The sequence below is a fragment of the Protopterus annectens genome, chromosome 1.part1, assembly GCF_019279795.1.
Source record: "Protopterus annectens isolate FY-2018-M chromosome 1.part1, PAN1.0, whole genome shotgun sequence".
In the NCBI taxonomy this organism is placed as follows: domain Eukaryota; kingdom Metazoa; phylum Chordata; order Ceratodontiformes; family Protopteridae; genus Protopterus; species Protopterus annectens.
Window position 1 is genome coordinate 30,689,695 of NC_056726.1, and position 26,792 is coordinate 30,716,486.

The window sequence follows — 26,792 nt, forward strand, 5'->3', positions numbered from 1 at the left end:
AGAGAGTACTGCAGAGTCTGTCCACTTAGACAATCTGAATATCTCACCCCTACATCAAGAACTTCAGAAAATACAACAGGATAAGCAGTATCCTCAAAGCCAAAGTTCTTCAAGAAATAAATCCAAATCAGCCAGTCTACACCACAGAAAATGAACTTATTTAGCGATTTTGTCTTGGTTAATACCAAGACTTCATCTATGGTGTAGACTGGCTGATTTGGATTTATTTCTTGAAGAACTGTGGCTTTGAGGACACTGCTTATTCTGTTGCATTTTCTGCACTTGGAGAACCTGCTGATCCAGTCTGGTTCCATGGCATATCTCCCACATATGCATGAGTGAGGGGTGAACTACAATGGGTATTGTTGTGTAAGAAGTCTGTGAATCCACCTCAAGTCTTGCATTGCAAAACTGCTAGTTAATGAGATACAGCAACATTCAGTATTGCAAAGTCTCATTAGGAATGCATAGCAAAGGACCATATCTGCTAATAAGCATCTAACACAAAGCTAAGGTGGCTCCATATAGTACCTTTGATGAGTAACATAGTACAGACTACAATACATTACAACAGATGCATGTACTCTATGCAGGTCAGGGGAAGTGAGGACCACAAAACAGGGAGAAGGAAAACCAAAATGCAAATGATATCCTGAATTAGTTGCTTTATTATACAAAATATACCCAGTGAATAGCAAAATGTAAAAAACATACTAATAGATTTTGAATATTGTTAACACACTTCCATATGCTAAAAACACATATTATAAATTTGGGTGGTAGGCTTGCCCAATGGTTAGGGATTCTCAAAAAGACACCATAGCTATAGTCAATACCTGTGCTCCTTCAATTACTATTTGCATTGCAATGTGGCTTCTGATTCTGCAATTAATTTGTGATTTTGAAGGATTTGCACCAAATCAAAAGGCTTGTGGGCTTTCCCATTTGCATATATTATCTTATCTTGCATGTAGGTCTTCTTTTGAAAGTTACTTTATGGCAAATATCATTGCAAGTTTGAGGCAGTACCCTTACCTGCATGCAAACTGCCTTCAGTCTTGGAGAATATCTGGCAACGTCTGATGGTCTGTGAGTAGGAAAACACAGATAGATAGATAGGTAGATAGACAGATATTTAAGTTTACGACAGGTGTTAGTTTTCATATTTGCATAGGCTTACTTGGGGTAGCCCAGTTTGTTCTCAGCTCCCCAAAACATCTAGCTTTTATGTTTATTGCATTCACTCATGCTGTTATAGGCTGGGTCATGGCTAAGAAGAGTCAATTTACCTATTCAGTTAATAAATGAATTACAATTAATATTTTGAAGTTGTGAAAACAGATATATTCCCTTTTACCATTTTAAATTGGAATTTTGAGTCTTCTGTTTAATGTCTAAGAGTAGGAGATACTATTTAGATTATGCAGTAGTTAGGTCACATCAAGTGATTAAAAACATGATCTAACCATTTCAACAAAACTTATGATTTAAGCTATACTTATGTGCTAGGATTGGCTCTGATCCTTGTCTTCTGCCATAATAATGATTATTTCAACCATGTGTCTACATTTTCTCCAAAGTTCTCTTTTTGAAGGATTCTAAAGTATTTAATATGGCTTGTCAATATAGGTTCATATTTTCCTTTATTGCATTACTAAAATGATTCAGTATGGCTTCTGGCAGAGTTCAGACTATACGAATAGGGAGACAGGCCTCAGTATATTCTTGCGCACATGAATCTCCTTATTCTGAAAGGCCAAAATAATTCTGCCATAGTAAATTTTGGATAAAGTGACAACCATAAAACTTTGCATGGCAGCCTCAATTCATTCATTCATTCATTCATTCATTCATTCATTCATTCATTCATTCAAAGATGTAAAACAGACTTTTTTCTGAGAAGGTAAACAAATTGTGGCTTTACATCTTTTATTTTAAAGCAAGGGAGCAAATCATTTTGAGAAAGTATCCAGCAAGTTCTTTGGCGTCATTGCAAAACCAAAACTCAACTTGGTTTCCAAAATGTCTGGTAGATGCATGACTCAAAATCATACAGTCAATCCCATACCAGACTAAGACACATTTGTGTGTTTGAGAGTCTGGGCTACCAAATAAAGTCATAAGTCCTAGGATACGTTTTTACTTTTCTATGGTTAAAATACACACGGCTGGAAAAAAATAAATATCTTCATCTAGAATATCTGTTGAAAACCTAAGGCATCTGAACTTATCAGCAGGGACAAGATGAGTATGTCAGTCAAGTTCATTGAAGGGAATGACCAGCAAGTACATATATATTAATGATGGCCATATAAACATGAGGTAAAAATATATTCTTCAAACAATTCATTGATGACATGTTCTTAATTTACAGACTGGGACAGGTTTTACTTAAAGAGTTTTTGAGTTATCTAAATGGGGTTAACTCTTTTTTGAAATTTGCTCAGTCATCATAATGAATATATTCATTTTTTGGATGTCCCTGTTTTTAAAGATAAAGAAAGTTTCAAGAAATAAGTCCAAATCAATGTTTATCGACACTATACTAATATGCATTAACAAAGAACCAAAGAAATATTGTGATAGGTCAATTGTTGAGAGCCAATACTCTTACTAGGATAGATGAAGAGTTTCTACAAGAATGTAAGAACATATGTGATAGTTTTTATAGTAGCAGATATCCCGAAAAGTTACTAAAAGAAGTTTTTACAGAAGTTCAAAATCTGAGAAAAGATGGCCCTAGAATTGGGACCAGATCTGATCAAATGGATTTTAGCTTTATAACATCCATTCTTATAAGTAATAGTGTGGATGCTGTGGCCATCAAAAATATTATTTCTAGCAACTGGAAGATCGTTGACATTAACCCAGAGTTAAAAAAATAGTTGGAGAAACCCCACTTTTTGTTCAAGAAAGAGGGAAGAGCTTTAAACATTTTTTCATGCTAAATTAAGAATGCCTAAGATGGGAAATGGTAATAAGGTGGGGATGTTTAAATGTCACAATTGTAATCTTTGTGACTATTTGTATGTGGGTTTGGATACTATCAGTATTAATAATATTGATATTAGTATTAACGGTTACTATACATGTAGATCTAGGTTTGTGGTATATCTAGTTAAATGCATGTCATATTCTGCATTTTATATTGGTCGAACCTCAAGAGAGCTTTATATGCATATTTATGAACATAAGCATACTGCTGCTATTGGTGATGATAGGAATGCTTTAGCTAAAAATTATAAGAGGGGGAAATGTAAGGTTAGTTTTAAAATTTTTGGTACTAGATGAAGTTAAAGGATATGACAAACTTTTTAATACTGAGGATAAGTTAGGATGACAACAATATCTATGGCAGGTGAAGTTGAATGCCTGCCATTCACCTGGGCTCAATAATAAAGAGGATTTTATTGTTTTTTGAAAAAGAAAAGGTTAAAACACTAGTTATGTGATTTTTGATATGTCATGTGATTGTTTCATCTTTTAAAAGGCTGGAGTAAAGAAAAGTATGGCAGTTTGAAAAAGTCTTGTTAGGACGAAAGCGCTTACTGATTTCTTTACAATAAAGTTTGGTGTGTTCTTTTATGACACCGTTTTGCTTTGTGGACTTATCATTTTTAGTACATTTTTACCTGTTTGTGGAATAACTGCAAACATAGTAGAAAATTATATATTTTTAAGACAGGTTCTAGTCATGTGTGCACTCCTTTTTTGTGTGATACAGGTTTGAGAATTTGAGATAATTCCAGTATTAAGTATTCTAATTTTTTAAACAGAATTATGTTTGTTAGTTTCACGTTTAGGGCAACAGAGAGCTGGGTTTATAACAGGCTGGTTTGTAGGACTCTTATTTTGTCTTGGATCACACATAATGCTTATTAGGTTATCAGTTTAACAGTTCCTGCTGAGCTCTGTGAAGGTCTGGGTACAGTAGTTTGATGCAATTTGATAGACAAACGTAGTTACAAGGGAAGCTTATAGAAATCATAGTATATCACTGTTATATGCAATAACAAAAACAGCAGTTTGGAAAATAATGCAGATAAGTCTTGACCCATCTTATTACAAAGACTGAAATGCATACTACATAACCAAGTCAAAAACTGCTTTGAGAATGAACACTAAGTGATGAAGCATGGCAATTAAAAAGCATATTAAACAAAAGTTATACAGATGTGTACAGTGTCGTTATGTCAGGTATTAGAAGGAGATGATTAGTCAATCTCATCCTTAAAAGCTACCAACATGACAGGCACTCAGCACTATTAAAATAAATACAGATGCAAACAGTATGTTAGTATGTGTAAAACACAAGCGCGCGCGCGCACACTCACACACACACACACACACACACACACACACACACACACACACACACACACACACACACACACACACACACACACACACACACACACACACACACACACACACACACACACACACACGTGTGTGTGAGCATGTGTACTGTGTGGGTGTGTTGTGTGTGAGTATGGTGTTAGATTTTGTAAATATTTTATATTCTAATCTTAGGAAACAAATTACATGATGAAAGAATGCCAGGAAACTCATTCCTCAAACCTACAATACAAGATATTTTATGTATCACATAAATTAGCACCTCTTTCCCCATATTCCATTTACCCATTTTTATGTGTTTTTAGTAAGTTGCCTAAGGTTATACTGTGGAAGGCAATATGTATTTTGGATATGTTTTTATGATGAAAATTTGTGGTTGATCACCCAGTACCACTCCCCAGTCTGACATTCTTCAATGTTATGTTTAGTAGCAAAGAGGAAAGGGTCAATGTTCCCAATCTGCCAGGTTCCTAATGCAAAAAAAAAAAATCTCCAATCTGATACTCCTTCTGTCCAAAGAAGGAGTATGAGTGAGGTCCAAATGCCCTTCCACTCTACTGCTTGCATTGCATTTACATGAGGATCAAAAGTTTGGACAAACAAAAACTGATCTGCTGATCACACCACCCTGGCACTTTATGCCCCAGATGGCAGCCCCCTTACCCCACCCTAATGATGCTTCTGTTGTCAATATTCTATTTTCTGATTAACTTCAAGCAGTTAGAGGGTTTTCTTTATATATTTTATTCTTTAACTTTTTCATTCTGTAAATACATTTCTTTTCTAGTAAGTTGATTTATGTGTGTAGTGCAAGTTTTGGGGTTGTGTGAATTCCCATGTGCAATAAATTCAATCATTTATTTGTTTATTTTTTTTTACATTGATGTTAGTAGGAAACTTGATCCATTGTTATTTTTTCTTTTCATTTAATTTTTCTTTTAAGAAAGATACATTTAGTTTTATCTGCAACATCCATTCCTCGTTATAAGTAAATTGCTCCATTTGCCCCCTTAGGATTTTTATGCACCTTTACTGCAATAACAATTTCAGACTTCCTTAATACAAAATATTATGTAGAATATTTTTAAGGCATTTTTGCATGACCCTAAGTAGCAGAATGTATTATACCAGCCTGTTCCCTGCATTCACTTATTGCAGCTTTACATTAAAGCATGTCAGAAAATAGACTGCTGCAGCACTTACTGTTTGTATGGAAACTTTTAGTGAAGCAAAAAGTGTTAAATAACAGTTACAAAAAAAAAAAAAAAAAAAAAAAAAAAAACAGAGAGAGAGAGAAAAAAGAGAAAAGTGCAACCAGGATCAGGTCATGCATCATGAGCAGTACAGCACAGAAAGTTAAACAGACCATAATGAATGAGTAAAACAAGGCAATAAAAATGATCTGTAATGCAAGTAATTGGGGTAATCTTTGAGTGAACGAAGACTGAACTCTTCTGAGCTTCACCTACCCAAGGTTCAACATACTAACAATCAGAGTTCCTGCAGAGGCAATCACTGCTGGCATGTTGTACTCGCAGTGATGCCCTTTTCAGGAGGATTTGCCCTTCTTCAACTTGCTACAACAGTGGATTTGGTGCATATAAGTTTGAGCTTGTTAAGGGGATGTCCCCATCATTGGGGGTGCAGGAGAGCTTGCCCTTCTGCAACAAAACACTTACAAATGTGTGTTTTTTTGGGGGGGATACAGTTAGTAGATTTTGATTCTCAGTGCAGTCAGATTCGTTCACTCATAGTAGGAGCAAATAAATGCCATATGATGTAATTATTAATGAGAAAGTGGCAATTTAAGTTTATCAGAATTACTTTTCAGATCATTACAGGGGCAAATAATGTACTTTTACATATCTTTTAGTAAGTAAGACATAAAATCCTACTTTACCTAAGCCTTCAGGCTTTTTGAATATTTTCTTCACTGTCTGGCAAGTCGAGCCATCTCCCATACACACGCCACATTGATCTTCAATGGCACTGGAATCAATCTCATAGTCACATCCTACACTCTGTAGGGGAGGAAAACAGAGACAGTTTCTTATGAATTTGAAATACTATGGAATAAACAAAACAAAAACATGTAAGGCTGTAGCACATTTTTCTAAAGTCATCAAAAGATTACTTTAAATATCAGAAAGAGAAATGCAAAAAAATATAAAAAAAAATGTGGATAACTGTATATCTTTGTGAACTCTAATAATCTGAACAATGAGTACAACAGTAAAGCAAAATATAACAAAAATGTAGCTTTTCTGCAGACTATATTATTATAATTTCAAATACAGACGCTCTACAAATAAAATATATAAAAATATTCCTAGTTCATCCAAAACTTGCCAATGATATCTGAATAGATAGTGGCACCAGGAAGAGTTCCACCATAAAAACAATCGTTTTCCCAGTTGTGGTTTTTGCTTTCTGTCTTTTCTATTATATTTCACTTGGCCACTGGTTTAAAATTTATAGTTCCATCAGGTGTATTTGGCATTGTAGACAGCAGCATAGGCTATGTCCCTGGACAAACAATAATTTGCAGCGGTGTATCTTCTTGAGTATAAGCTGCCTTCCTTAGCTCATATCTGATTTCTGCATCAAACACACATAATTATTTGGCAACCCATCATTATGATATGTTAGAAAAAAAATATGCATTTCTCCCTCACCAAATAGAACTAAAGACACTACAGTTTCTCTTAAATGTTTACACTTGTCCAGACCTTACAGAGTCAAGCAATAAGCAGTGGAGTTTGAATTTCTAATTGGGATGTGTACATTGACTAAAAAGAAGCACGACACATTGCTTGCAAACCTTTATCATTAGTACTCATACAGTGTATATATATATATATATATATATATATATATATATATATATATATATATATATATATATATATATATGTATATGTATATATATACCTGTGTGTAAATCCTCTGCGCTGAGGCCTGAAGGCACATCTTGGCAATGTTATGAGGCTTTTGCTGCTCATTTGTTGTATACTTGGCTGGATGACTATGACTCCTAATAGATAAATAAACGTTGTCCTACACTGGTGGTAGAGTATCTTACTTAAACATTAAAGTGCTTTATAGAGTCTAGATGCAGTTACAAATGTTAAAACATACAATACTTTACTGCCTTAGCTTATTCTACTCCATTCACATGCACTGCATTACTTACTGTATAAACCTGTTACTTATATAATACATATCACATTACCAATCATTTCCCTCAAAATCCTCCTCCTGAAAATGAATTTCTTAATCTGACAAACAGAAAAGGGTACCATCCCAGTGGGGTGTATTGTCTTCCATTACCTATGGAAACAAAACAAAACAACTATCCTGAAATGCTCAATTTATTTATTTTCATATAAAACACCTCACTCCTGGAAAATCTTTTTTCTTAATAAAAGTCATAAATGTATCTTAAAAGCACTATTCTGGAATATTGGTCTAGATGACTATTACTGCTAAAAGACTATTATTCCTTAGAGTAAATAGGGCATTACAGAGCATAATATAAATGAGTTCTCCATGTTGTGTGGTCCATTTCTAACCACCCTTTGGTGTCCAGGCTAGAGAATATTAGGGAGGATGCATTTGAAAACATGCATTCTACCATGACATGCTTCTAGTGACAGACAATATATTAACGCAATTTCAGAAATTACAAAATTATAATAAACATTGTAAAGGTTTGGTTACTCTTAAATGTTTTATATGTCTTTTCCCTGAATTATGTTTCCACAGCATCCCTGTACCTCCTTACTTGTTTGGATACTTTTACTTTAGCATATGCTCATGCACAATGGTTATTTTACAAAGGCTGGAAGCAAGGCCACATACTTCAGCATTTTGATAGCAATTTCTCTGCTGGGAAATGGGTTATCCTACTAATTGATGAAGTTTGACTTCTTCAGCTTTGACTGGCTGAGCTTCAACTCACCGACAATCAGACTTCCTACACAGGAAATCACTGTCAGCAAGTTGTGCAAGATATGAGTCCTTTTTGGGGAGAATCCCCCCCTTCTTTAAGTAAGTGTGACCTCAAACTTGGTATGTGTAAGTTAAGGGGTGTATGGAGCTTCCACACCACATCAGGAGGTGTGTGAGGTTTGCTCCCCCCACCACCACAAAAAAAAAAAAAAACACTTTAAAAAGTATTTTCCCAACAAGATGTTTCCAGTGAATGCAGTTCCAGGATTCTAATCCTTAGTACATTTGCTTTCATCCATTCTTAGTGGAACAGATTCATTAACCATAGATAAAATGTAAGATATACATTTTGTCTAGCTACCTCTGTTATTTTGTGAAATATATGTCCTCCCTTCTATCATAATTTTTCTAAAGAAGTCACCGAGTAGCTTAAATGTGGTGGCTGGGGCGTGCTGTATTAAGGATGCAGTTTACAAATGTCAAGGCCATAAAGACAATGCAGAAGACCACCAATTTGCAAACAAAGCTGTTCTACTACATACCATAAGTCATTATTTCTTAAAAAACAAAGCCTCTTCTAGAAAGTCAGCCAAATAAAACCTACACATTCACACTCACTTAAAACAGAAGCAAAACTGACCTTAAACTAAAGCATATCACTCTATTTTATAAATAAATCTCACTTTCAAACAGGTGTACCAAGGAGGAATGTGATCCTGATTTATTTGGCTGTCACACAGTGTCATTAAACAAATCCCTAACACCCAGCTATACCTCCAAACAAGTGCACATTAGTGGCTTCATTTGTATTTCGCTGACACATACTTTCACAAACTTCTCATCAAACATTTGCGGTCACCAGCATTATCACACACTTCATGAAATCCCATTGAACAATAAGCATGAGTAAATGTTCATTTTCTTGCTAAAGGTACATATTGTCAAATGCAGTAGAATAGTATTTATGACCTTCACATGTATAACCTGCGTAGTCTGCTTTGGGTAACAGTATATTTTTGGCACTGGTTTTGGAGTTGGGAGGAGGAGCAGGTGGGAGATTGTCAGAAATTAGACCACAGCTGTGTGTGTGTGATGTGCTTGTAAAGGATAGTTTCAAAGTGTGGGCAGTGGCTGGAGTTAGCTCTTAAGTCTCCGTGAGATCTAGGTAAAGAAACCTTTGTTACTGGGATTATACCGGAATGTTTAAAGGTGGGGCAGTATTCCTGTTATAACAGACAGACTGAGGGTATAAGTCACAGATCTGGCAATTTTGCTGGCTGCATGCCTAAGGAATGTAGGGTGCAGTGTTAAGAATTTAGCAAAGGAGTGCTTTAGAGTCTTGAGTAAGTTTTAACTTCTTTTACCATGATCTCAGAGAAGTGATAACTGAGAAAGTAGGTTAATTCCTGAGTTTGGATCAGTGGGAATGCTGGAAGGAAAGGAAACAATGATAGGTTGAATGGTGAAAATGAGAAATGATATATAGTCCTCAGGTGGATGCTGCTAGAGTTGTCCAGTTAGGTTCTTTATCTTTTTCCAGAAGAGTTTAGAATTTTTAAAGGTACCTATTTGTGTATTACATCAGTAGAGGGCTTTAATGGAGTTGGTTGCAGTTCTATCCTATTTATGCAGGAGGAGTATTGTTGGGGTGGTTTTGTTCCCATAATTTCTATGCATTGTCCCTCTGTCAACACTCTTTAACTGCATATCAATGTGGTTAGTTTGTGTTGATGGAAAAAATGACCAGTTACAATTTGAGGGCTGTATGTGGTTAATTTAACCAATTAAGAGAAGAGTAGAAGACAGTGGTCACTTAATGAATTTGGTAAATATTAGGGCAACCTGTCCTTATACTTGCACAACTCTTATGGTCTGTCTAATTTATGTCTTGGATTATGGTGGAGAATACATCAGTCATACACCTACATGCATGCTTTCCCACGCTGTATCTCAGTAAGTCAAATTACTGGTGGAATCAGTGACCCCAAGTGTTGCTAGCAGACATGACTACCTTACCATATACATGCTTACTGATATATACACTTTAATATATTCCCAAATCTGTCCCTACAGCTGTGTTATGACCTCTACAGCTCTCCCACTGATTATTGCATATTCTACTTAGATTATTGCTGTGTCTGTAGCTGTAATTCCACCTGTCTCAGTAATGTACAGTCTATAGCTCTGGGTCATGTATTCACAGGTGTCTGCATGCTTGGAGGATGAGGTGGAAGGCAGAGGTTGGACAATTTCATCTCTGCTGAAAATAGTGTGCTATTACAAGCTCTTAGAATACAAGAATAATGCATGTTTATGGACAGAGTAGGTTGAGCAGCCTTTACATGACCAGGCATGGCAAACAGAGGTCCATGATATAAATGATGTGGGGAGGGGAATCCAACTACACATCACTGCAATATCATACATATGTTATTGACTGGCTGACTGTGAAGGCATGTTCAATAGCCACTTCAATGACTGGTTGTGGAGGAGCACTTAGGAGCAATAAGTAGATACAGTTATCTGAGTCTCTGGAGTCACTACATGGGGAAACTGGCTTTGGTATTATCCCTGGAGGACTGGATACAAACAACAAGATGGACCCACCACCCCATTTGTCTCAGCTGATGATTCACCAGGTTAATACCGCTTACATTAGACTGCTGTACAGCTGTACTGTCTCTAAAAACTGTAGGATGAACACAATAACCAATGACATGTATTGTTGTATGTATTGTTTAAGGTACCCCAAGTGTCTAGCCCTGTCAGGATGCTGGTAGGGGTAGGTTAGGTTTGTATGGGGCACTCTTAACATGCATGCTTCAGGAGCAAGACTTTAGCACTGGTGCCCATGATTACTCTCATGTGCCTTTTGTTGTGGCTTAATAGTGTTAAGCACTGCTATGGTAACAAATGTAGAAGCTGGGGCACAACAACAAGCTGGTGTTGACACTTGTGTTGGGGCTGATGGTGGAGATAATGATGCAAGCATACTGAGTCACAGTTTGATGGCATTGTGCCATTGTGTAGCCTCATGCACCCAAGGATGTGGCGCTGTATTGTGTGATCACTCAACATCCTTAGAGAGGGAGCGATCCTCCATGGTTCACATCACCATTGATCTTCCCAACGTGTTTGCAGCAGACTATTCACACATTGCATCTATAGTGAGTATACCCACCATTTCATAGTCTGGTATTTGACAAAGTCATTTGGCATAGGCTGCCTCTGACATGTGGGTGGCATGGGGAATCAGTCACTAGATGTTCCATAGTATCATGTAGGCATAGGCTACAGCAAACCAGTCCAGCATGGACCACATTGCTCTCTTATTTTGCATCCACAATACCATGGGGGTCAGGAAACTCAGTCATCATCGTCACCATCAGTACACTTTTTCCCATTTTCTACATGGAGTTAGAGTATCATGTTAACTGTCGCCATCTCTCTCTATTCAGTTCCACTGTCCTGCCATCTTTAACACTCATGCCTGACTGTCGTATGTCTTCTCTCATATAATCCATTCACCTCTTTGCTGGATGCCCATGCTTCCTCTTGCCTTCTTCCTGTCTGTCCTAAATCTTCTTCTTCATCAGATTGTCCTCTGCTTTTTTTGTACATGTACGAGTACCAAAGTAATCTGTTCTCTTTAACCTATTTCTGCAAATGGAGCTACTTTGGCTTCTGCTCTTATATCCTCATTTCTTCATCTGTCCTACCACCCATCTCAGGCACTTCATCTCCATCACCTCTACCTTCCTCAACTGCTCTGCCTTTATTGCTCAGGTTTCTGTACCATGCCATAGTACTGGCCACACTACTGTATTGTCCACCTTACTTTTCAGCTTCTTTGGCATTCTTCTGTCACGTAGTACACATGACACTCTGCAGCCCCTCTAATTCTAGCTTTGATCTCCTCATTCAGACTTCCCTTCTCCTCAACCACCCCTCCCAGATACCTGAAGCTGTTAACTTGTTCCACTATTTTCCCTTCTGTCTCAATTCTCATCTTCTTCTGAGCTCCACCATTTGCTGCCATTACAACTGTGTTATCTGTACTAATTTTCTTTAGATGTTTCTCCAATTTTGCAAGTCATTACCTGATCCTTTGCTAAAGTTCTTGCTCAGAGTCTGCCTCTAATGCCACATCATCTACATACAATAATTTTGTTGATCTGTCTCCTCCAACTTGTTTGCTAATGTAATCCATCACCAATATAAACAGCAGTGGGCTCAGAGCGGAACCCTGGTGTACATCCACTCCCACTGTGAACGCCTCTGTGAGAACGAACACTGTTCTTACTTGAGTCATTCACTCCTTGCACATAACCTCCACTAATTCTACTAGTGTTTCTGGGACTTCGAACCACCACAGGACTGCCCTAACCAGCTTTCTTGGGACCTTTGTGTATGCTTTCTCCAAGTCAGTGAATGCCCAGTTGAATTCTTCCTTCATCTCTAGCTTCTTCTCAACTATTTAGCTTACTGCAAACATTCAGTCAGTTGTGCTGCATCCTGATCTGAATCTAAACTGCTCATCTCCCATCTTACATTCTATTACTCTGGGTATGTATCAATCACCCTCTCCAGAACACTCATGCAATTTGACAAGACTCTAATACCTCTGTATTGCCAACAGTTATGGATGTCCCCTTTGTTCTTATACACTGGCATGAAAATGGTTCTTTTTCAGTCATCTGGGATATGCCTTTCTCTCCACAGGACCCATTTCTCCCCAACTCACTCAGCATCTTTATTATATCTGCTGTTACCTCATATGTGCCTGCTTTCCCTGGCCTCACTTTCTCTGTGTTGTTCTTATTTCTTCTATGGTGGGCTCCTCCTCTTCTCACATTGTAGGCTGTGTCTGTGGTACTACAGCTTCTGCTGCATTTTCTTCATTCAGAAGCTGCTGGAAGTACTTCTTCCATCTGCCTTTGATGTCCTCTGGACTGGTGATCAGGTTGTTCCTGCCATCTCTTATGAAGGGTGTCTGACTATCTTTATCTTTCTGTCTTTGCCTTACAACCTGATATAGTTTCTTTGTGCCATCTACTGACTTTCTTTCCAGAAGCTGGTAGAGTGCCTCTGATGCCTCATTGTTTGCTATTGCAACTGCTCTCGTAGCTTCTTTGTTAGCCAATCAGTATTCCTTCCTAAAGTGCCCTTTGCCCTTGATGGCCTCCACTACATCAGGCCTCTGCTTTACCTATAGATTCAGTCAGGCAGCCAGGAACCACCTACTTCTATCCCCAGGATGGAGATGTCCCCCTTTCCTAACCTTCTCCATCAAGCACCCAAGCTGCTATTTAAACACAAGCCCCTTGGGTACTAGGCAAGGATGATTTATCCTTCTATACCATGGAGCTGATTGGTTTTAAATCTGGAGTAAAATATTAAAAACTGCCATTTTTCATAAATTACATTTGCCTGACTAAATTACTATAATGTTTCTACAGAAGCATTTATTGTCTTTGTGGCTTCTGTAAAATATACTTTCAAATGAAAGTTAAATAATGATAATTAAGATGCATTCCTAAAATAAAATAAAATGAAATACAATAAATACCATCTGCTGACCACTGGATATAGTCTTTTTTGGGGGTGACCCAGGAAGAATGTCAGGTTAAGTGACCTAATTAGAGTAACACAGCAGAGATCTGGAGACTGTGGGAATCAAACCTGGGATTTCAATGAGTTCTATGCCTGTCAGTACACCGTCCTAAACCTAAACTGCATGTTTATATAAAAAAAAGGAAAAGCTGCAAATTTGGAAGCTATACTGAAAAAAATCCAGGGTTTGATTCCTCTGGTCCCATTTGCCTGCTCTGTGACTCTAACTAAGTCAGCCATAAGTCACAGTCACCCTTGAAAAATGGGTCAACGAAAATAAAATAAACAAAATACATTAATTGTTAGCTTAAGAACTGATGCTTCTCTCCACACTTTTTTCTGTCATATTTGTATGATCCTTCCATATAATATTACCATTATAAGTTTTCTTATTAAAAGACGAATAGTTCCATCCATCCAAAATCCCCTTTTCCCACTTGTTGAATGGCATATCTCATTCTCAGCACATCAGAGGAGAAAGACATAGCTGGCCATGGCTTCTATAGCAATGCAAGTCATGCTGAAGTGCTGGCTGTCAAAAACTGTTCACATATAGGAATGATTCTGTGGAAGTATGTTGGTCATTATAGCATGTCTCAGAAACCACATAAACTACAGAATAAGGACACAACTACAATCTGTAACAGGATCACAGATGTGTATGCAGAGCCTAATCAGCAGTGATGGCTGCAATATATAGTAACACTGGTAAAACGTCATTGCCTGGTGAGCAGATATGGGCCATGACCATCATAAAGTGATGGTAATATTACACAAAATAAACATGATGTATGTAATGTTCCTTTCAGGCTATGCTTATCTGTGCATAGTCTGGTCACACTGTGCATCAGACATCAAGTACAACACAGGATAGATGGTGTTTAGAAACACAGCTATCATCATCTGCATGGTGAGAAGAGGACAAAATAACAGGGGGACAAGAGGGCAGGACTTAACAGAAACGTAGCTGGGTAAAGATGTCACAGGAACCACATGTTGTGACTTCATACTCTGGAGCTATCAAGGGTATAAGGGATTAGATCTTTCTTTGACAGGAGAAGGAGTGCCACATGACCTTGCCATGTGGTGTCGATGCTGGTGAAAGGTGACAGGACTTATGATTCCCTGTGCTGCGAATGGTTTACTTCTCCATTTCATATCTGAATCAAGCTAACTAAAAAAGTATTTCAGGCCTGGAAGTAGAAAGACATTGCTGCCCATGATAAGGCATTCTGACAGCTCCAGACAGAGCTGTTGCATGCACCCCTGCAAATGACCATGTGCACATATATCCTGGGTATGTACTCTCTGCCAACCAAGGATAGCTCTACCAGTGTAGGCAGTCATGTTTGCACTGATAATCATAAACGTTGAGTTGTAACTGTGGTGGCATGTGCCAACATATACCTCACTAGACCAGTCACTTTATGATGTCCTCAAGAAGCTTATAGCGGCTCCAGACAGCAACCTCCTGACTGTCAAGTAATACACCTGATTTCTCCTTACAGACTGTGTGGCACAGACTGTACCTTAAGAACACTTATACATATCTGCTGATTTATCTCTACTGCCACATACATGTCAGTGGACAGATGTCAAAGGTGTTGGCATGATGTATTCCTGTGTTGCTAGTATATAGTAGATATGCCAACAGAAGAAGTGTGCACCTGTGAAGCTGTTGAACCAGACAAAGGGGGGACAGTTGTGTATTTCCCATCTCCAGAAGGGGTGTGTTTCTCAGGAAATGGTATGCATTCAAACAGTACAGCCAACAAATGCTAAGGATGTCTGGCCATAAGTCAAGCCAGTGTGTGCAGCCTCAGCGTGGAATGAGAAAAACAGTAATAGTGTGTCTTTCAAATGCTACTCACGTCAATTCCTGTCTGATCATTGCCAGACTCATCACTGGGGCTACCATCAGCCCCTTCTTCAGCCTGTTGTCTTTAGTTAGTAATTACTGGAGGGATAACACATAAACACTACAGTCAAAAGAATGGCATATGCTACAATGGGTGTAGTTAAAAGGTATTAATGCATCAAATTAAATTCACTCTACCTAACCTTCTGTATCATGTACTTAAACGTGGGAGAGTTAAATTATCCCCACACATCACCACCAGGGATAAATTTTGGTTCACATCACCTCCACTCAGGAGCAGAAGGAACTTCTCCATATCCATTGGTCTAGTTCACCCTGAAGGGAAACCCCCTGCTAGGAGATCTCAATCACAACCCTGTCTTCTGCTTTGCATGCCTAATGATATCTTCCATGAGATGGTAAAACTTGCCCAGTGTTTGTTTGTGCCATAGGACTGATCTCCCACACTGATGATCACATCTGATCCCTCACTTTTTGGTCAGAACTCCCTCTTTCTACCTGCAGTAGTCCACGCTACCTGAAGGCTGGCAGAAGGATGTTGTTTTCTGCATTACTCTGCTTCAACCACTGGACATGCTGACTGCTGTACATGTGCTGAGAGTACAGGAATACATACTGTCATTTCTAAGGATATGCGCACAGGAACTTTGACTGTACACGTTTCACACAGATAAAGTGAGGTGTATATGGCTAGGCATCCTAGGGTGTCCATGATTGCTTGCCTAGTATGTTCCTATGCCCCTGTCATCCCAGTCAGGTCCTATGAAGTATGTTATATTACAACATACTAATTCGCAAAAGAAATAAGTCTGTAAAATGGGCTGGGGAGATGGCTTGTTTACCTCAGTGTATACCACTGGTATAAGCAAAATGTCTGCATTTGTACAAACTACAAAGTGCACTTCACTTCTGCCACATTTGGGTTCTTCCAAAGCATATTAAGTGCAGCTGTTGTCAAAAAAACATTTATGCAACTAGAGTGCACAGAACAAACTATCGTTAACCCAAACAGAAACAAGAAAAATGCCTACTCTCCTACCATGACTATGATAGCTCAGATCAGCCATAAGAATGGAAAATAAATACCTTAATAGAACAATTCAGGTTTTTAAGCAATAAAAAGACTGTCCACAAATCACTACACACCAAAGCATGTTGTATTAATAAAATGCAAATAAATAAATAAATACAAAAAATAATAAAAATAAAAATGGTAACAGTCTTCTAAACTTCATAACTGTATACTTTTTACATACTATGTAGGCAAATATGGCTTATAGCATGAATGTCTCAGAACCACCTAATGATGCTTTTGTGCACCACAGTTGAATCATATCAAGGACTGCCAATGCTGGTGCGCAAGACACACATGGCTGTACATCACATAAAGGAGCCCGGAATGATTGCACAGAATGAGATTGCCAAATGTGCATGTTTCCTTCCATGTCTACCATTTTGATTTAACTAAAGTTCTAGCCAACTTGGGAGGATTGGGTAGCTATGGCTTAAAAGCATTTATAGATACTGTGTGGTGTGCAAAGGAGACAAAAAAATTCCTGCATATTAATTGCAACAGCAGATCCAAGGTCATTATGAAACTAGATGACTGATATGATCTGGATCTACAGCTGTGCAGGCAAAGGTTTGATGATGTAAGGTATAGCTGACCTGAGTATTTGCAGCAAATGTAGTGTCATCTCCCATGCCATGCACATTGCCCAGCCTTCCCTATCACCATTTAGCCATTCTTTAGCAGCTCTAGTGACACAGAAGATTAAGACCCTGACAATAACCCAGATGACCCAAGTTTGATTTGTGGCTCACCTGCTAGAACTGGTATGGAGGAGGACACAACTGATGAAACTTTTCCAGCTTACCTGTACTGCGAAGGAAGGTCAGGGAGTGTATGTGAGGTGTGCATATTCATACAGCTGAGACATCAATGGAGACCAGATACCCAGTGGAATTGATGGCTTCAAGGGGGAGACTAGTGCGCTGACAGTTTGCATCATTGCCAGTCTGGATTAACACACCCTCACTGATGCTCAATACCTGCCAAACCCTTGGAATTTTAATGGACATATGCTGTAGGGTTAAGCCATACAGAACAAAAAAATAAATTAAAAAAAAAACAAATACTGATGACTGCATAAATAATGGCTGCTCTTTGTTAGCTGTTGCTCCAGTGCATGAGGAATGGACGGGTCAGTTGGCAAAGACAGCAAGTCACCCATTTTCTACATCATTTTGCTGTTGGTAGGTGTGGCCAAATTATTTTTAGCAACTCAAAATGCTTAGCTATGCATAGAATGGTACACAGCTGGCAGTACTTGTCATGTGCTAAACCACAGATCACACACACACTGCTAAGTATATATTAGATTGCCCGAGGCCATCTCCATTGGTGTAAAGACATAAACCCTTTTGGGTTAAATAGGAAGGATTAGTTAGAGCCTGCTTACTTCTTCTTGGTGTAGGGTATGAAGTGTGCTGGGAGGGTATGTGTGTGTGTGTGTGTGTGTGTGTGCATTTAAACATGCATTCATGTACATTTATTCACTAAGAGCTTTCTTTTAGCCAGTTTTCAATAATAGGTATAATTTCAGGGATGTGATCAGAAGACCGGACTTTGAAATGGACCCATTTGTTGTTATTACATGCTACATTTAGAAATGCAATTGAAGCATTTTTCGCACTAGGACAGAGTACTGTGACCTGTATATGTTTGCACATCAGCTAAAGTAAAATAGTGATCAGGATGCTTATCATACACTTGTGAGATTACCATATCAGTTTGAAAATAAAGTTTTGATTAGTGAAGAGAAGAGGGATATGCTTATATTGTTCCCACCAAAGTTGAGATTGTATGGACATAATTAGTGGATTTTGCATCTTGATTTAGTATGACTTTTCAGAGAGTTAGACCACATAGTACAAGAGTGATAGTGTACAAGAAGAAAGAAGAAAAAGTAAGAGATGTGTGCATCACAATATGTGGAGATTTTGCTGTTAATGAACAAAACCTGTAATTAATTTACAGTGTTTGTTTATGTGTATAGTGGGATATCATTAAGTGGGTAGTTGGAAGGCAAGTGTAAATGAAAAGTCATGAGGGGAGACTGGGGAATTTGTGGTGGGAGGAGACTGAAGTGGGCCACAATTCTCTAAAATGGGAACAATAGCCTGCACATGTGCAGATTGATCAAGTCTGGCAGTTAGCACAGAGGATTAAGGCTATTGGCCATTAATGAGGTATGTCATTTGGTACATATTTTTATTTCCTCAGCCTCCATATGCCTATGGTGTGACTTTGAGCAAGTCACTTAAACAGGCAGTGCTCTTAAGGCAGCAGGGAATTTGGGCTAGGCTTATTAATAGTCTAGTAAATAACTATGAACCTAAGTGCAACAGCAAAAATGGGTAAACAGGTCTATATTAGATCACTGAATGCTTAAAAAAGTGAATGGTGATTAATCGACCCTATGCAATCAAAAGCTTACAATTTTGAACTGTCAGAACAGCAATTTTTTTCCTAGGGAAAAAAAATTGCTGTTCCAGCAACAACAAAAAAAAAAACATAAAACACTTTAAACATTACATTAAGTGGGGGGATTCACCCCCCCCCAAACCTCCCCTACTTAAATATACCAACTCTGAGACCGCACTGCAGTGTCGAAAATGGCAAAGTAACAAAGCGGCCAAGTGAATTCTTTCCCAGGGAAAGAATTTGCTTAAAAGCCGCTTTGATCTTTTGCCATTTCCGTCTTTTGAGTTCAACCAAGACGCATTCAAAAGAATGTGTCTTCGGTCTTCTAATAGGGAACCTGGGTAAACAGTGTGATTAAGTGGCATATGATGCTAGACAGCCCAGCCAAGCAAGTTGCCTAAGGACAGGTCTCATAGAAATCTGGATAAAAACAGTGTACCTAGGGAAAAAAGCATCACAGAAAGAAGGATGAGTGAATAGGAACAAAAGGAGTAATAAATGGATCTCCTTTAAAGCTTCAAACAAAAAGGAAAATTTAGTTTGAAAAGGTAATCACAGTAAGGCAAGTCATGAGTTCCTTGAAATAAGCTGTAGAATACTAACAAGCAAAAGCAGAAAGGCTACAAGAGAACTTGCAAAATCTGGAGGAAGATCAAGCAGCAATTAAAGCTGAGCTGCAGCATCAGATTCACAGAATACATAGGGGCATAATAAAAACACTATGAAAAGATGGGTGATTTTGAAAATCTTTCAAAAAGGAATAACTTCAGCATAACTGGAATACAAGTAAGCAACAGTGAACTGGATCAATTTATAATGCAGCTATTACATAAGTGAAGTGTGATACTAGGAAATCAAGAAACTTTAATAGACAGGAGGCACAGGGTGGTGTGGTAGCAAGCAGCAGCAGACAGCAGACCCAGGCATATTGTGGCAACTTTTCTTTCTTTTTTCTGTGAAAAATTAAATAAGGCAAGCAAAGTGCCTTAGAATTATCCCATTTGCAGTGATGTTCATAAAGTTGTTCATGGATTACTTGGGAGCACTCTATAGGAGAAGGGGGGCTATGTTGGAGTTAATAAATGAACTCAGAATAAATGGAACAGCTACATGGATGAAACACCCTGCAATTCCGGAAGTGCAGTAGGAAGGAGAATGGTTCTGGGCACACAAAATGAAGGATGTTCAAAAGTTTATACCAAGGTTTCCCAGACCGCTAAACAACCTGGGCAGTAAAAATCTGATTTCTCTGCTAGACATCTACAGGGAGAGCAACAGTAGCTGTAGAACTGATGCAAAGATACTGGGAGAATATACACTGTCAGATGTTGAAATCCCTGCAAGGAAGAAGATAAATCTAAGAGGTACAGAGAGGTTGCAAGCCAGTAAAAGATATAATCAGGAAATTAAATCACAAAGACAACCACAAGAGATGAGAAAAGAAACAAGAATGTAGAAGGAAAACAGGTGGAAGAGACGTATCAAAGGGAGAGAAGAATGAGAAACCTCTCTCAAGGGATATTTAGGCAGACAAAAAAAAACAGAAAAAAGCAGAATCAGAAACAAAGCTGCATAACAGGCTGTTGATCTGATAGATCATTAGTAACTTAGCCTGAAGATCCCATTTTGTCAGTACCCATTAACATAAAGTAACTACTATCTAATTTCTTCTCTTTACAATGATGGTGTGAAGGGCCAGGCCATGAGTGAATTTATAGGTTCCCATCCATTCATACCGGTTACATTTGAAGAGAGTCAAGGAACTACTTTGTTTAACATTTAGTGGAAAATTATTCCATAAAAAAGTGATCTTTGATAGAAGTATCTATCTTGCCACCAGGTCATCTTTATGATGTGGAGGAAATTTAATTTCTCCAAAGCCAACTTCATGCTTCTTAAGACACAAGTGGTGAACTTCATGACACCCATGCAGATGGACAATACAGTTACAACTCCTGAATCCTACACAAATGCACTGTATAAGCACTTACATGAGTGCATGGATTGTGCTATCCCAAACAGAACCAAGAAGCTATCCTCTAAAAAAAGGAAGCCAATCTGGTGGTCCCCTGCCATAAACAAACTGTACAACAGAAGGAAGAAAAGAGAGTAAAATCCCATGAGTGGAGGATCTCCCTGGTCATCCTCAGTAAGAAGCTGAGATCCCTTATAAGATCCTCCAAAACTAGTAATGCAAACAAAATCGTCTCTAAATCCAAGGACAACCATAAAGCATTCTATAGCTATGTCAAGAATCTAGATGGCAACATCCAGATCTGCTCTGAGTTACAGCACAAAGGCACGAAAATTACAGAACCAACTGATATTGCCAACATCCTGGCAGATCGGTTCACTGCTAACTTTACCCCCCTCTCACCTCCTATAGGGCCCATATCTATACAGAAAGAATGCAGAGTCCCTGTAATCATAACTACGCAGGTAAAAGCCGCACTCTCTAAAGCCAAAAACACAGCATCCATGGGACCGGACAACATCCCAGGCTGCATTTTACACGAACTTCAGAATGAACTGGCTCCCCACTTAAGCACCATGTTCAATAATAGCCTCACAACAGGCTTTGTGCCCACTGAATGGCACACAGCAACAGTTATCCCACTCTACCACTGATCCCGGGAACTATCAACCTATTAGCCTGACGAGCCTGGTCTGCAAGGCCATGGAACGTATCATCATGGAACTCATAAACAAAGACATTGGTAACCTCCAAACTCTGGATCCCAAACAGTTTGGGTTTGTGAAAGGCAGATCATGCCTCCTGAACCTGATCGACTTCTTTGAGGCAGTCACCAAAGCCGTGGATGAGGGTAAGGTGGTTCACGCAGCCTATCTTGACCTTGCCAGGGCTTTCGACACCATCCCCCATTCTGGAATTATAGCTAAACTCACTAAACTAGGTATAAATCCCTACATCACAAGATGGGTTGCCAAGTGGCTCACTGACAGAACCCACACTGTAAAAGTTGCAGACTCCAAATCTGACCTCAAAGCAGTGACAAGTGGAGTACCACAGGGTTCCATCCTGGGACCTCTCCTGTTTGGTATCTACTTCTCTGAAGTGCAGGCTAAAGCAGAAGGCCTCTGACTAACCAAGTTCACAGATGACTGCAAACTAGGAGCCACAGTCATGTCCCCAAATGATGTGGACATCCTACAGAAGGGCCTCACTGAGACAGATGCCTGGTGTCAGAGCCATGGCTTCAAGCTCAATGCCAAAAAGTGCAGTGTCATCCCCTTTGGTAAAAACTCTGTACCAATGAACTACCACATAGGCAGCAATCTACTTAACACCGAATGCATGATAAGAGACCTTGGGACCCAAGTGGACAGTAGTCTCTCCTTTGATATTCACATTGCCACAGTAGTAGGAAGTCCTTCTACGTAGCACACCTCATCATAAAAGTGTTTTCATCCAGGAAAAAAGAGGTCATTATTCCCCTCTACTCATCACTCATTAGACCTATAGAGTACAACGCCCCTTTTGGAATGTACCTCACAAGATATCTGCAGCAGCTGGAAAGGCCACAGAAGTACCTCACAAAGAGGATTACTGGCCTCAAATGCCCTACACTGACTGCCTCAAAAAACACCAGCCTTACTCCGTAGCATATCACCTACTCCGAGGTGATCTCTGCTTAACATATAAAGCTATGTCAAACCCAGAGCTGTTGGACATGCTGCACCTAAAGAAATCCCAATCCCTCCGAGCTACATGCTCTAGGGACCTAAACCTTGTCACCACAATAAACAGGACACGCTAGAGGGATAGATTCCTGTCCCAGAGACTTCCTATACTCTAGAACAAGCTACCCATCTATGTCAAGCAAAGTTCTTCATTAGCACTCTTTAAGAAAAATCTTGATGAGTGGATGGGAAATAGGAAATACACCCTGGGGATCACTTCTGATAGACAGTGGCACAGGAAAATAACTTTCTTGGGTGGCGCAAGCTATGGTACCTTGTTGGCTAGGCTTACGTAGGCCCTTGGGCCAATAGTCTAGTACCTACCTATGAACTTATGAACCTATGGAGTTTATAGTAATTGTTTTTGAATTTATAGGAAGCTGCATAACAATGGATCAAAGGATTAAGGATTTGCAGGCAAGTCTGAGGTCCTCTCTCAGTAGTCTGCAAGAAAGAGAGAGAGAGAATGTCCTATAAAGTGATTTGTATTGCACATGGAATAAATGTCTTTGATTTTCCCTGTGAGAACACACTAAGGTCTTTCGAGTTGGATCATATGTATAGACAGGTACTTACCAAAAGAGGCATTCTATTCTATTCAATTAGTGATTTGAAAAGGAAGGAGTAGAGAGGAATAATAATTTCTCTTGACTTAGAAGATACACCTGTGATAATCAGTCTGGCTAGATGGATTTCCAGATTATAGCAGATATATATAGTAATAAAAGGATAGTTCATTATCAGTAAAACTACCCAAGTCCATAATACCTGGATTAGTTTCCAGAAGATATTCATCTATTAGTAGGTGCATAGGTGCAAATGTTTATCAACGATGCTGTATTACATTTTTTTGTCATTAAGCTTTAGGCGGTGGCCCTTGCACCATGGTTTTGTAAGTGATAGACTCTCATGAAGAGAAAATCTGCAAATGTAGTCAACCACAGGCCCATGGTATAGGTTGTGCCATCAAAGAAGTAAATACCAAAGAGAAGTATTTCAAGGACCAATCCCTGAAAGGCTTCACTAGTAATGATCGTTTTCAGTCTAATCTGTTGGTGAGTCAGTTTGCTATGCAGAAGGTTACAAAAGGGTCTACATTTAGTTTCATTAGCTTATCAACATTGTGAGAATGAGTATAGCGTCAAATCACTTTGTCAGGTTGACGAAGAAAGTATGCATCAGTTTTCCCTTCATACTATGCTGAGGTTACTTGTTCAAAATGTCCAGTAAATTTAAAAGGCAGGATCTATGCTTAACAATTCGATCCTAGTTTGAGTCAAGGGATTGTTGTTTGTCAGTTTCATTGCTCATAAGGTCTCAATGATGCTGCCCATTGCCTTACATATAAAGCTGGTTAGGCTTATTGGTATGTAGTTGCAAGGATCAGTGCCAGGCCCTTCCTTGAGAAGTGGGGTGACTAGAACTGTTTTTCACACTATGGGTACAAATCCAACAGAGAGGTTGAGGATAAATAGGTTTATTATTGAGTCAGTAAGGCTATGCTTAGGACTGTAAAGTCTGGACTGATGGAACTTGTGTTCTTGACCTTGAAGCGTAGTCTTCAAAATTTTCTCTGTTGTGGTCTGAGAGGCATATGGGCATGCTAAAATGGTGGAAAAATGTATAGGGATGAGGGTGTAGAGTTTGAACTATATTTGTTGACTAAAATAATGATCATGTCCTCCAGGGCTGAGCATGTGTTATTGTAATATATTAGTTCAGTTTATTGCCGGGTATTGCTTCTAAGATTTATAAAACATCTATAAAAAGCCTTTTGGTTGTGCTATAAATAAGTGTCAACTTTCAATTCAAATTTATCTGTGGAAAATTTGATTTTACTTTTTCATTCTTTGTTTTCTTTTAAATTTATTCTTATCAGTTATGGTACTAAGTTTATTGTCACAGACCATATGTATCTACCTTTTATTAAATAGTTTGCTAATACTAGAATTTCAACATAGGTGTTTGTTTCTAAGCTTAGTTTGTATTTCTGCCTGATGGGGATGGATAACTGTATGCAAACACTGCGTTGAGAATAGAAACTGTCCGTGAATGCAGCCAGGTGTGATCCAGTATCACCAACGGGAGGGGAGTGCTTAAATTTCATCAGGTCTTCAGCTAGCTGCAATGGATGTGTTTCCTGCTGTGATCTTTGTGAAAGTTTTTTTCCATTCTTAGTTAGTTGAAAACTAAAGAATTCCATATTTTGCTCTTCAGGACTGTGGGAAAACTAAGGTATAAGGAAGATTACATATGGTCAGAATGGGCTTCAGGCAAACCTATTAGCAATTAAAAACTGAAGAGAATAGTGTCCTCTTGGGGAAGGGTAGCCTACAATGAAAGGTATGGCAAATGCAACACTTGTCACAGGGTTTAAATGCTGTGTTAATAGGTATTTGCTTTAAAGAAATAAAAAGGGAATAAACGCAATGTAGAGACTGCAAAACCTTTACTGTATAGCAGCAAATCCTATCTGTTATGCTGCCTCCATGTGGTGCAGGCAGATCTGCCACTACAAATATATGCCCCCTCCCCCTCCCAACAGTGATGCTATACTGCCCCAGAAAATGAGAGGGATTTCCTAAAAGCAGAGCTCCTGATTAGCAAAGGATAACTAATATTCTATGCTCAAATCTATCATAAATTACCCTTGCTTCTTATGTATGTATGTAACAAAGGAAATGTAAATCATGTGCCTAATTGCACTTACTATTTATTTTTATTTTTTTATTTTATTTTACATTTGTTGACCGGGCTAGTCTAACTGGATACATGTCCATTTTCAGTAGAGGCCCGGGGAGAAAAGCTCCAAGCATAAGAATAACAATATAACAAAAGCAAATACGTAAAATAAAGTAATAAAGCAACAGTACCATAGTAACATAGGTAAAATGAGAAAAGCACATGGACTAACAAACAGTGACTAAAAAACATTTAGGCAAAAGCTAGACCAGACATAAACAAGCAAATGCACTAGACAGCACCAGGGCAATTGCAAAAAAGAACAAAGTTCCCAAATCCTATCAAATTACTAAGAATAAAACAAGAGGAGAGAAATAAGTTTTGGAGGCAAGAGGGAGGGCTAGGGTTATATATATTAATAAGATAAGGTTATAGGGTTATATATATTAATAAGATAATATATGTATTTTAACAGTCATGTCTTGCACATCTCATTTGACCTTAAACTGAATGCAAGGCAGCTACATGTGGTCATACATCTATCCTTATTTAGCTGGAGGATGAAATTCAATTTTGCAGGTTCAAGGACATCTCCTAGTGTTAACCTTCTGCGTAATATCTGCATTTGTAAGTGGGGTAATCTGACAGCACTGGCATTTAGAATGATGACTCTTAAAAAGTTTGACCATGTCCAGGATACATGAAACCCTCTATGTCCACTGCAGAAGTCAGGACATTGAGCTTTATATAAGAAAGCCTCCTATCTTGGACTTCAGCTATTGTTTTTGTGTTTAGGGTTCACATATTACATGGTAGGACAAGTAACGGCAGTTGTTTGTAGATCCTGAAATGAAGCTCCTGAATGGTGACTTCATCTATCTGGTACAGTCTTACTTGACAGGACCTACAGGACAAACAGACTCATATACCTGCCTCTATATTCCAGTGGTACTTAATGTATTACTCTGTGTACCACTTGTTATTACTTTAATCCATATTAATGAACCATAGTAATGACATACTGGTGTACATAAGGGAATATATACATTGCACGCATGCAACTGTTCATTTATGTTTTTGACTTGGGTGCATTTACAAGGCGTAGAATGGGTGACTTCC

General features: G+C 38.5%; 1 protein-coding gene across 1 annotated transcript in view; it reads right to left on the reverse strand.

Annotated features, from left to right (window-relative positions):
• ADAMTS12 (ADAM metallopeptidase with thrombospondin type 1 motif 12) overlaps nt 1-26,792 on the reverse strand; it is a 2,672,119-nt gene that overhangs the window by 1,019,302 nt on the left and 1,626,025 nt on the right. The window contains exon 12 of the mRNA XM_044085381.1: nt 6,260-6,380. Within this exon, the coding sequence (XP_043941316.1) occupies nt 6,260-6,380 (121 nt within the window). The remainder of the gene's footprint in view (nt 1-6,259; nt 6,381-26,792) is intronic.